This window comes from Montipora foliosa, chromosome 12 (assembly GCF_036669935.1).
Source record: "Montipora foliosa isolate CH-2021 chromosome 12, ASM3666993v2, whole genome shotgun sequence".
Lineage (NCBI taxonomy): Eukaryota > Metazoa > Cnidaria > Anthozoa > Scleractinia > Acroporidae > Montipora > Montipora foliosa.
The window spans coordinates 20,799,393-20,811,647 of record NC_090880.1 but is presented as its reverse complement, the minus strand read 5'-3'; the positions used below and the strand labels follow the sequence as shown (position 1 = coordinate 20,811,647).

At 39.4% G+C, this 12,255-nt stretch overlaps 2 protein-coding genes across 2 annotated transcripts in view; one reads left to right on the top strand and one right to left on the bottom strand.

Moving 5' to 3' along the window:
• The first annotated feature begins 336 nt into the window (after positions 1–336).
• Positions 337–4,359, top strand: LOC137978402 (calcineurin subunit B type 1-like). Its single transcript, XM_068825299.1, has 4 exons — positions 337–409; positions 1,363–1,422; positions 2,456–2,640; positions 3,115–4,359. The coding sequence occupies exons 1-4, from the start codon at positions 352–354 to the stop codon at positions 3,160–3,162; spliced, it is 351 nt and encodes a 116-aa protein (XP_068681400.1). The 5' UTR covers positions 337–351; the 3' UTR covers positions 3,163–4,359.
• The window catches only part of LOC137978401 (calpain-B-like), a 53,356-nt gene continuing 45,304 nt past the window's right edge, over positions 4,204–12,255 (bottom strand). Inside the window, exons 16-20 of the mRNA XM_068825298.1 lie at positions 9,201–9,269; positions 7,804–7,882; positions 7,269–7,385; positions 6,874–6,941; positions 4,204–6,577 (exon numbers count right to left, since the gene is read on the bottom strand). Coding sequence (XP_068681399.1) covers positions 6,551–6,577; positions 6,874–6,941; positions 7,269–7,385; positions 7,804–7,882; positions 9,201–9,269 — 360 coding nt within the window. The 3' untranslated portion in view covers positions 4,204–6,550. The remainder of the gene's footprint in view (positions 6,578–6,873; positions 6,942–7,268; positions 7,386–7,803; positions 7,883–9,200; positions 9,270–12,255) is intronic.

Below are 12,255 nucleotides of genomic sequence, written 5' to 3'. Positions count from 1 at the left end.
GGAAAGATTAAAATTTCTTAGGCAGAAACACATGAAATAGCTTTAAAGTCCTCAGTCCCTTCCCTAGTCAATGCAAGGTACATGTGAAAGGATATCATCACATGAGTAATAAATTAAAATAGTAATTATTTTCCAAAAGGAGAAAGTAAAGTTAGACCATATCAATTTCCAGTTGGTATAAAATTGTATAGCAACAATGACATCATTGAAGTCTGAGGGCCACAGTGTACATGTATAATAGCCAGGCATAGTGCTATTATATTACATGAAATTATTGTTTTTTCATGAAAGAGGAAAACTGGAGTACCCGAAGAAGAACCTGAAGCTGAACATGCAAATTGATCTCACAGCATGCCAAACACACTTGAGTTATATTTTAGAATGTATGCAGTTTTCTACATTTGTATAAGTATGTAATGACAACTTTTTATTTCACTATGTACATGTACATTGTATGAGGAACATGTATCTACATTGATGTAGCTGTGCATTTTCATAGTTAAGCATTATTTTTTCTTAAATCCATAACAAAAATTAATTTGCAGCAGGTTAAAGAATTTGGTTTGCAAATTAATGACAATGTTTTTTGTTATCATGAGTTGAAATTAATTATTTTGTCTAGTTGCATTGTTGTAATAGAGAATGTTTAACCCTAATGGCTAGATCTAGAGCAGCTGTTTTGTGTGCATGACTATGTTATAAATAAGGAATCTTGTTCATCTGCGGACATTGTCCTTTGACACTCGAATTAATGATAGTTGATGTCAACTGCCCTTTGTTTTGTCTACATGTGTGGTCCTCAATCTTAACTTTTTCATTAAAAAATAAAACTTGAATCTATTCAGCACTAGTGGCTCAAGGCCAGTAAGTGTAAGAAATGTAAAAAGATGGATTATTTAGCCCATAAAAAATGCCATGGTACAATTTAATTTGTGGTAGAACGTTTTTCAAACAAAAAAGTCTGAAGTCACATTCATTGAATATTCATGAAGCGATTCAAAATTTCCAGATGTCATTTTCAATAGTAAATGTTGTTATGCAGCCATAATTACATGTATTATAGTTCCATGAGGCACTGTTTCCTCTATTTCTGCTTTGGCTTTTTATCCAGTGATTGATTATTTTGCTTGTCTCTAAAAATCCTCACTTAAAACAAAGCGTAGCTAGCATTGTCTTAAAATAATTATAATTAGTTATTTTGCTCTTGGAAACGTTTTGGTGGCAGTTACCAACTTTCACTTTACAACAATGAGCTGTTGAGTTTTCGTTAAACTAATAACAACTGCAATTTTAGAAATTTGCATTTTATCATCTTTTTCATTATTTTGTGGTACTCATGTCTTTGATTTGAATCATTATTAGAATTCATAGAAGGAGTATCGCAGTTCAGTGTCAAAGGTGATAAGGAATCCAAGCTCAAGTGTGAGTACTGTGTTTAATCAAGCTGGATCTTTAGCAGTGGTTTTAGTTGACAACTTAATCGAGCTGTAAAGGATGGTGGGTGAGGATGTCCAGGGGCCTCCACTGTGATCGGCTGTCCCCTAGACAGTAAAAGGCTTACATGGCCAGCAACCCCTGAAACCCAGCCATGAGCCCCTAGACAGAGACCTCTAGGCACCTTTCACACTACCATTTTTGAACAGTGGAAACATGGGAGTTGAAGGGGACGGGGGGGGGGGGGGGGGGCCGAAAAGAAAAGAAATTGTCAACGCTACATGTAAAAGAAAAACTGCACATCACTCCACCATAGTGGCTCAAAAATGGCCACTACATTGAGACAGCTTGACCTACACTAGCCTGTGCAGAAGGTGCTATGAAGCTACATGTACATTGTAACCGTGCTACAATTTAAAAATTGTAGTTGTTGATCTAAACGCACAGAAAGCCAGCCTCTCTTTGTTGTTAATAAATAAAACATGTAACCACATTAAATTGAAGTTGGTGGCTGGTTTGAGAAGAGTAACAGACTTTATCAACAAGGGGCCAAACAGCCCATTTCTAAATACATGTGAGTAAAATTGATGATCATGTTTAGACAACTTCATTGTCAAAGTGAGTAGAGTGACTTTTGTATGACCTTTAAAAAGTGTTCAAACAAATCTTCTCCTTATTCCCGCTAAGGAAACTCCTAATATGGGCTGTAAACAGTTTGATTGCCCAGTCACATTAGTCCATTTCAAATGGCGTCAAAGCAAAATGCCAGATCGCTTTTCAAAAATTTCCCATGGAGAGATGACGTTGTTTGCATCCGCGTTTGTTAAGCTAATGGCAATTTATTTGTGCTCGTTTATTTTTGTTTGTTAGCCAATTAACAGAGGTCATACAGTGCAAATCAATGGCCAAACAGTTTTATTACTCTACAGACTGTGTGGTCTGCTAATTTAGCCAATCACAATGTGCGTACTATCTGAGAGATGTAATACAATGTAATAATTAATTGATTTTTTCCTTTTAGTTGCCTTTAGGATATATGATATGGACAATGATGGTTTCATATCTAATGGAGAACTGTTCCAAGTTCTTAAGATGATGGTAGGAAATAACCTAAAAGAAACCCAGCTTCAACAAATTGTGGATAAAACAGTAATAAATGCTGACAAGGATGGTGATGGAAAAATCTCTTTTAGTGAATTTTGCGCAGTAAGTGTTGTTGATGTTGTATCCCCCATCACTTAAAATAAATTTTATGCGTACTACACTTTTCATATTTGATTAGGGTGTGTTATGTTAACAATAATAATTTTATAATTATTTTATACGAACATACTCAAGAACAGTATACATGTACTTAACACCTGTTGTACGTGTAGTTCAAACTACAGGTGCACATGTATTGCTAGAGAGGTCAGAAGCTGCAAATGTACATGTATTTGTATTTGATGGGGGTTGTGGGTTTGAGCATCAGCCTGTTTAAAACAGGGTCTTAAATGTAATATTATTGTATGTGGAGATTGGCAATGTATATTTTAAAACATACAGAACTTAAAGTAAAATTAATTATCCTGGGTGGGTCATTTCACCTTAAGGTGAAGTACAGTACTGGGCCAGCCTCGTTTTAATCAGATCCTACATGGCCGGTGTTCCTACTGACCTTCCTTCTTTTCTACATTCCAGGTTGTCGGTAATATGGATGTTCACAAAAAGATGGTTGTGGATGTCTAACAAGATCTTAATGAGCAATGGACTTCGCTGAACTATTTATTATTCTTATTTGCAAGCCTAGACATTTTATATGTAAAGAAAAATTGAGAACAGTCTACTTGATCTAAAAAGTCATTGACAACTGGAATCAGCAGTCATCAGTTTGAACATTGAAGTGAAGGAGATCAGTGCAGGTGGCTTACAAGAGACCTTACTCAATGCATTGGCGAGGTGCATTCAGCTGCCAACTGATTTTTGATGGCAGTTGTCGCACTGTGCTGTGAATGATGCTGCACTGTGCATGTGGAAATCAAGTGTATACATAATGTCGTCACATCTTGGCAGGCCAAATGTAGATTTTTTAAAATTCTTTTACATGTAGCTTAAGCTGTGATCCGGTTCTCGAGCTTTCAGCTTGAATCAGCAAGTTTCATGTTCAATGATGCTACAGGAGACCTCACCCCATTTGTCGAAAGTTCAGATAACTGTATCTGGGGGATAAGTCACTATCTAACCTATCTAACAGTTTGAGTCTGTGCAATGATTTCTGTCAGTACAATGTAATTCATCCCATAACCATGAATGTATGCACACTCTACTCTAGGCACATCTACAAGTAAGGAGGGTGTGTACATACATATGTAGACCTTGGACAACGTTTGACGCAAAGTATATTTTACACTCTGGATAGTGACCCATCCACTGGATAGAGTTACATTGTATACATCCTTTGAACAACTGGGGCCTGGGGCTTTGGGTGCAAACTCTCTTTCTAATGTTGCCAGCGACATTTTGGCCTTTGTCACTTGTACATGTATGACTCACATTGTGACAAACAACTGTAGGCAGCCCCAAACTGTGCTCATTTTTATGTTTGAAGAGTACAGTATGTTCTGTCATCCTGACTCATAATTTTATATACCAAAGCCTCGTTCTACAATTTTATTAGTTGAGTCTTTTAGTTTGTATGTGAAAGTAGTAGTTATCAGAGATTGACGTAGGTTGATGTTAATGTAGTAGAATTGCAGAGAGCAGCACCCAACCTGGAAATGTTTGCTGTAGTTGAAATGCATTCATGTAAACTACTGTATACATTTTTTTTTTTTGGTTTTAAAGCTTTTTAAACGTAAGAGAACCTCTACCTATGTCCCAGCTTATGGAGGTAATGGTCATTGATGTAACAAACTACTTCACAATACAGAAAATAATTCTTTGAAACCAGACTGACAAAGTGGTTTCAGCGATTTTCATCTCAGGGATACATCCATGTCTTTGTTAGCTTAGTCAGGGGCAAATAAGTTGTGCATCCCATACTGGTACAGTGCTGTACCAGTATGGTACAGGGGTTGTGCTCATAGCCTGCATACCAAGCACTAAAGGGGAAGGAAAGAGGGGATTGAGGAGAGGAGTTCCTTCTTTCCCTCTCTTTAGCACTTTCTACACAGACTGAAAAGCTGAAGGCAAAAACACAACATTTTTTCTTTTGTTTTTTTGCAACAATGAAATAATTTTTACTTAAGTATGGGGCTTCATCAGTTTCATTAGAGTACTTGACTATACATTTCTGTAGAAAGATTTAATTATTTCTACATACATGTATGTGTGTCAACAGTGTAAAGGATGTCATGAAATACTAAACCTTTGCACAAAAATTATTAACATCACCCGAAATGGTCTTTCTGAGATCATATTTTTGTGGAAAGGTTTTCTTTGAATTGTGGAAAGTCCAGAGGATGTATTAAATCTTGATTGTTGAAGGTTGCTGGCTTTTGAGAACACGACATTCAGAAGCCGTGTGAAATAACTTACTGGCCAACCGTAGTTGTATAATTATAAATGTGTGGTGAATTTGACGAAGAAAGACGGAAAAATCAGAAAATCTCCAGGGCCCGGTTGTTGGGAAGCCGATTAAGTTAATCCAGGATTAGCGTAAACTTTTGTTTCATGTTGTCAACTTTTTGGTGAAAGTTTCTTTTGCTTATTTTTGTTTTTCAAGATTGACTTCTTCTAATGTAGAGTTTTGCCGAATATCAGCATTGAACAGCATTTGGGAGTAGAGAATAAACTCCTCGGTTAATTTTTGAACTGGGATTACCGTTAATCGGCTTTTGAACAACTGGGCCCCGGTTGATTATCATCCTTATCAATAAAGGGCAAAATTACTGAGCGCTGATTGGCAGAGACGGGGGCCATTTTTTCTTAATCGAGGACATTTTTGGTAATCAAGAGAGGGCTTGATTACCTGTTAATGATTGGTTAATCCGTTGCATAGCAACGTATGAATTTTGCCCTTTATTGATAAACAAGTAATCGCATGAGTCCTCTTACTATTAAGGATTAATTGCACTTGTGTTTTGGAAATTTTCCAAATTGCCCTCGTCGCTTCGCGACTCGGGCAATTTTGGAAAATTTCCAAAACACTCGTGCAATTAATCCTTAATAGTACTCGGCCCCATGCGATTACCTGTACATAAAAGTACGTCTAACATTGCCAGTAGAGCATTTCACCGGCACCGCAGAGGTCATCGGTGACTTGGTTACTAATCCCTTTGAATCCACCTGAATTTTTCAGGTGTCAATAACACAGGGTCTGAATGGGGTTTCGCGTGATCCGTGAATTTATCCCAATCGCCAAACTGAAGGAAAAAACTCTGTGCATGCGCGAATTTGAGACGCGGACGGCAACCGGAAGTGAGCTGTTTTACTTTTAACTTGTCTTCGCACAACGACATTCACATTGCTAAGCATCTTTTTTCTTTTTTCCATTAGACATGATAAGTATAAAAATCTGGGAGACACCAATGTCCTGGTACGCTAAATGTTGTCTTCCGGTTCCCATCCGCGTTTAAAAAACCCGCGTACTTATTAATTAACTCTTTCTTTTTGCGTATTTTCCCTATTTACTGTCGCACGCGTCCGACTGACACTTTTTTGTGTGAGTTTCAAAAACAAAAAAAGATATGAGAAAGGTATTGACTTCGTAAAACAATTTTTTTTTATCTTAAATGTAAACAATGTTTTTTTCCTTCTGTGCTTCACTCGTCAATTCAACAGTCGGGACACCACACTTTCTTGAGGAACTGATCCAATTAGCTAGACATTCGGACGGTCAGAAAAGACTAAATCTGCGCGTTTCCATTTTTCTGTACGCTTCTTTTCACTCTAATTGCTTTTTTTTTTTCTTCCCTTTACTAATATTTGTACAATAGCCATTCTGCGCCATATACTTTATCAATATTCAACAAAAAAAACAACCATTTCAATACTTTCAAACAACCTCCAAGTCAATTGTTCAGTATTCTGTCGATTTTCATGTGGGCTCAGCTCTCTATCTCGGGTTGCTTCTGTTTTGTTTTCTTTCTTGGATTACTCGGTGTGCCCTCATTTTGAAGCGATGTCTTGCTCCATTTCAAACTGTCAAAGTGGATTCAATAAACTGCAAGGAGATTTAAATCAATCATACATGAAAAGAGGCAAACATTGTCTTCGTACAGGAACTTGAACCTACCACACCCATTTACACCAAATGCCGATGCACTGGAAAAAAAACGCAAATGATCAGCCGTTTATGACCGACGCCCCTATTTGTATTCGCGAAACAAATGCATGATGATTTTGCTGGAAAATTGTCAAACATGCAAAGAGAGTTAAGTACTTGCTAACTCTTAACCTTACACATCAATGATAAAATTTGCTTCTCGCCTTCATTGTCGAACACAAAAACCCGCTTACGTCATCAATAGTAAACACTGCTTTGTCCGATCGCCCGCCTCGTTTTATCACGTGTCTTCGAAAAGTATCTGCAACAAGCAAAGTAAATGAGCCAAGGAAACATTACATTGTAGTTGTTTGAAACAGTCACCAAGATGCATAAATTGGTTTTTGGGCAATACAACTTTTAAGAGTAGCTTGTGATGAACATGTTACGGGACACGGTGGTGAGTTTTAGAGTCAGAATGGAAAGGGGTCAATTTTCCATATGTCGAAATATTCTGCTGGAAGTACAATTCAATATAGTTTATTACGATAAAGTGCTGCCAGAAATCAGGGATTTATACTTACATCACGCAAAAGTTGGATACTATTTTATTTCCTTTTTGTAGAAAAGAAACGTTTGTTCGACTTACCAAACATGACGATTACTCGCACTAAGATCTGTATGAAAATATCAAATGGAATGGTCCCCTTTTTGTTGTGGTATCGCAGGATAATAGAACTCAAGGCATTGTTGCTGAGTTGATAACCTAAAAAGAACAAGAAACAGATTCAAAGCTGTCAATAAATGATTCCGCGCAAGTTTCCAGCCGCAGGCCTTTTTTAAAGGTCCTGCCAAGCCTATTCGGGCTTGAAAGCTATAGTTCAGCTTTTCACTGAATACACTTGACAAAATAACTCGATCCTGATTGGACAAGATCAGTACAACTACGCGGGTGAAAACGAGCAACTGAGGACAAAAATTGCCGGCAGTAAAATCTGAAGGGGTAGGTGGTACAAATGAGGATACCGGAGCCGAGGAGAAAGTTCTGGATACCGCTTGCAAGGGCAGAAAGCCAAAGGCACTGTAGAAAGATTTCACTTTCTTGAAACACATTCGTTTTCAAAAATAAGAAAAAAAAATCTGGCAGACGAAATAGCAGGGCTTTCGAGAAACAAAACGGTTACCTAAATGGATGAGAGCATCACGAAGCTCGTAAAGATTCATATCTCCACTGTTGTCTTTGTCATACGCATGGAATGTTTCCTGTAAGTACAAGAAATAAAAGACAAACCTTTTTTTCGAAAGCTAAGTTACTTAGTGAGTTTAAAATACACCAAATTGATGTCTTTTAAGGCTGCTCTAACTTGATTAAACTCGGGATCAAAGAAGTTCTGACAAGTTCTGGGCAAGGACGCCTGCTAATAAGCAAATGCCAAATGGTGTGACCAGACAATCCAGTTCGTATCAAGTTTTATTTGAGCCAAAAGGGCCGAATGATTTCGTGATATGAAGCTCTCGAAGCAAGACAGTTCAGTTATGGGGTCATCACCAGAAAAGTAATTTATATTATATTGTATCAGCTTTACCAGAATTGGCTTGTCGCTTGAGACTAAAGTTGACAATGCATATGTAAAGAATGTGTGCCAAATGCGTGAATCCCAAATAAATTTGCTAATCCTGTTAACTCTAATATTTCAAAACACATTCTTGTGGGAATTATTAATAAGATTTTATTCTGGTGCAAGGCGAGCACAATAACTAGGTTTTCCATAAGAACAAGAAGTCCAAATACAGAATGGTGTCATAGAGAGTCCAGCTGAGAACAAACGCTTGACCTGCAGCTGGATGCAGTTTAGCAGTGCGGGGTTCCCTTTTTCCTCGATAGAGTGTGTTCCTGTTTGTTTGTTTGTTAGTTATCTGGTTTGCTTTTAATCTTGTTGTGAAAGGTTTATAAAAAAAATTCTTTGGTCAATGAGATTGCAGATAGGAGATATAGGAATGTTATTGCGGTCTATGTGCCAATATGTGATACCTTAGCGCCCAGTATTGCTTCAGAATAAAAGCGGTATTTGGTCCTCCAAGGAGGCTATTCCCGAAAACCTCGATTTTTGATGGCTGCATAAATGTCAGTGACCGGATAAGAAATCTGGCAAATCCGTCGCTCGAAATTGCAGAACATTTCAAAAACGGATTTATCCTCAGCTAAGAGGTGAACGGGTATTGTAGCGGAAACGTTTAAGTCTTCAGTTTATTTCAAAGTGATCAAGAAACATTTTAGTACAGGATACCGTTTGCAATAAAAATGTAACGGAGAGTTTTCTCTACCTCTAGAAAAAAAATGTTGACATGAAAGCCTTCCCGACTGAACCGGGGCCGCAGGGTGAAATTGAAACCTACAGTTCATAATTATATCAACGTGAATCGGATTTCGGAAAAGCTCATTGGCCCGGATTGAAGAGAAAAGCTAACCTCTTTTTTAAGCAGACATTCAAACCGTTCAAACCAAGTACAACGCATATGAATTGATCTAATCCCAGCGACCAGGACTGCATCGGCTTACATCAAGTTGACAAGGTCTTACCTTCCACATTCCCAATATTGTCCACAGTCCTCTGAACTCGCTGTATCCAAGAGCGCCTGTTTTATCTCTCTTTAGTGAAAATGTCAAGGAACAGTATTCGGCATTTATCAGATCCATCCTTACACCAGCAATGACTTTGCATTTTAACTGCGGTGACCAAAAAGCCGCAGACGTAAAATTAAGTTACTGACATGCGTAATGAATGCAAGGGAATAGAAGTAATTAGCTGACGTAATTTGAACACAAACCCTGAGATTGGCATTGAGCTATCTCTGTTTGTCCACATTGTTAGGATTTACGAGGAGAAACTGAAACGTAACACAACTTTAATCCACTGGACTCGGCTACACATCGATTTACAAACGGGATGTATACGAGTGAAATGCTACGACGTACAAAAACCTTCGATAACAAGAGCGGGAACAACAGCGAAAGTCACGTGACACTCCAAGTCCTACACACTAGGGTGGGGTTAGTATAACTATTGATAGGTCCAGTCTCTCAGGCTTCCTTATCATTCTTCCAGAACGAGTACGGGTTGTAACATTCTCCCCACCTTGTCCTCCTTCGGGGAGGACAACGCTCAATTTAGGCTTGGAAACAGATATACTTGCAGCATGAACAGTGTTTGTTTGTGGCTTCTCCCCACCATGGACTGGGTCCTCTGCTTCGGGGCTTACTTGTGAAGCTGCTGACTCAATCTCTAACTTGTGTAAACGTTGAACGGGTCTGTTGTAGAAAGTGTTGTGCGCTCTAACTGTAGCGGTCCGTACAAGCCCGTCGTTACCTGAATAAACCCTTTCAACCTTAGCCAACGGGCATTTGGTGGGCGGCACATTGTCGTCAGAAATAAGTACAATGTCGCCTACTCAAATTGAAGGGATCTCCTTACGCCACCTGTTTCTTACCGATAGGAGATGCAGGTACTCTTGTTTCCAACGCTTCCAGTAGTGATTGAGTAGTCTCTGAAGGTAGAGATACCTTTCGACAGTCCTCTTACTGGTCTCCTCTAATTAAGCTACTTTCTTCCCTTTCCGGTAACTGGTTAATTGGCTTACCAATTGCAAGGTGAGCAGGTGTAGTAGGTAACGGGTCTCTGCAATCATCACTTACTGCAGTCAACGGCCGCGAGTTAATGATACCTTCGATTCTGACCAGCTACGTGTTTAGCTCAGAAAAGGTGGGAAGTGCCCTTCCAAGGACCTTACGCAGTGATTCTTTTATCGCTCTGCAAAATCGTTCCCACCATCCACCTCTCCACGGGGAACGCTCTGTGATGAATTTCCACTTGATCCCTCGTGATGAGAACTCTGACTTGATTTGATCTTGATCCAGCGTACTCCAACTTCTTCTTTCTTTTTGGGTTCATCGTATAATTTCTGAATTTCCCTGCTTGCTGCCTTGAAGGTTTGTGCATTGTCTGACCACACTGTATGGCAAAGACCTCTGCGACTCGTCATGCGACTAAAAGCTTGTAGGAACTCATCAGTCGTCAAACTATGTGTAAGTTCTAGGTGAACCATACGAGATGATGCGCATGTGAAAATACACACATATGCTTTCTTAATGTCTAAGCCCTCTTTCACATACAGTGGTCCCGCAAAATCAGTCCCAACATGCGCGAAAGCTCGTGAACAGGAAATTCTCTCCTCTGGCAACTGACCCATTTTCTGGGCACAAGGTCCACCTCGTTGTCTTTGGCAAGCTACACATCTTCTGATAACACGTTTAACCTCACGTCTTCCTTGAGTTAGCCAAACTTTCTGCCTTAAAGTTGATAATACCGTTTCTGGACCAGCATGCCACATGTTCTTAAGTACATCTTGCACCATTTTGGCAACTTCAGGATGTCCGTGAGACAAGATTATTTGATGCTTGCTCTGTTCGGGAAGATCAGCAAACTGTAGTCTCCCACCAACTCTTAATACCTGATAATACCTGTCATAATAAGGGTCCAATTTCAGGAGGCGGCTGTTATTGGGAAGTACCTTTCCAGATTTCAGTTTCTCGATTTCTTCTTTGTAGACCACTTCCTGCACCCATATACACTTAATCTCGGCCTGCCTCACCTCGTCCGCAGAAAGTTCCCTTTCACAAGACCTAGATTTAGTCTTAAACAATTTGACCCCTCTCAATACTTGAGCAGTTACTCGAATCAACTTTAACCATGTCCCGTAGCATGACATATTAATCAGTGATTCTGCAACGACTGCTGTATACACATGGGTAGTTCTTTTTTCCTCGCAAGCTTCGGCACGAGCAGCTTCGTTTTCGGTTTGAGCGGGTAGTGATTCACAAGGCGAAGACATCCATTGGGGTCCATTCCACCACAAAGTCATTGCAGTCATATCACTACAGCTTAACCCACGCGTCAACAAGTCTGCAGGATTCTCCTTACTTGCACAATACCTCCAACACTCAGGATCTCATGTTGACTGTATCTCAGCCACACGATTTGCAACAAATGGCTTCCAGGAAGAACTCTGCCCTTTTATCCAATGCAGTGCCATTATACTATCTGACCAGCACACAATCCTAGCCACCTTCACTGGCAAAGCCCTTAGAACGAATTTTAGCAACCTAGCATTTACAACTGCTGCTAAAAGTTCCAGCCTTGGAAGTGACACCTTCTTAATGGGCGCGACTCTGGACTTCGATATTACCAGCTGTGAGGATACATTGTCTTGCTTGTATATTATTCGAATGTACACTGCTGCTCCATACGCCTTGAGGAAAGCATCTCCAAAACCATGCACCTCTACCGCAGAGTCTTGCGTAATACCATTTCCGAAGCATCGAGGGATAAGCACATCTTTTAGCTGCAACAACTCTGACTTCCAACTTAACCACTTTGCTTTAGTGTCACTATCTAACGGGTCATCCCACTGTAATCCTTTCAACCACAACTCTTGGAAAAGGATTTTGCTCTAACAGTGAAGGGTGATATCAGTCCCAGTGGGTAGTAGTATAGGAGTTGGGGGTATGAGATCATTTTGTAAAAATGCTCTCATCCCAACCCAACTCCATACTACTTTACATTTGACGGTTACATATT

Bases quoted from the DNA above. Each gene is read 5' to 3' on its own strand.
- LOC137978402 (XM_068825299.1), top strand. From the start codon at position 352: ATGCCAAACACACTTGAGTTATATTTTAGAATGTATGCAGTTTTCTAC. The intron at 410-1,362 runs GTATGTAATGAC...AATCATTATTAG, and splicing joins AGTTTTCTACATTTGTATAA to AATTCATAGAAGGAGTATCG. The intron at 2,641-3,114 runs GTAAGTGTTGTT...TCTACATTCCAG, and splicing joins CTTTTAGTGAATTTTGCGCA to GTTGTCGGTAATATGGATGT.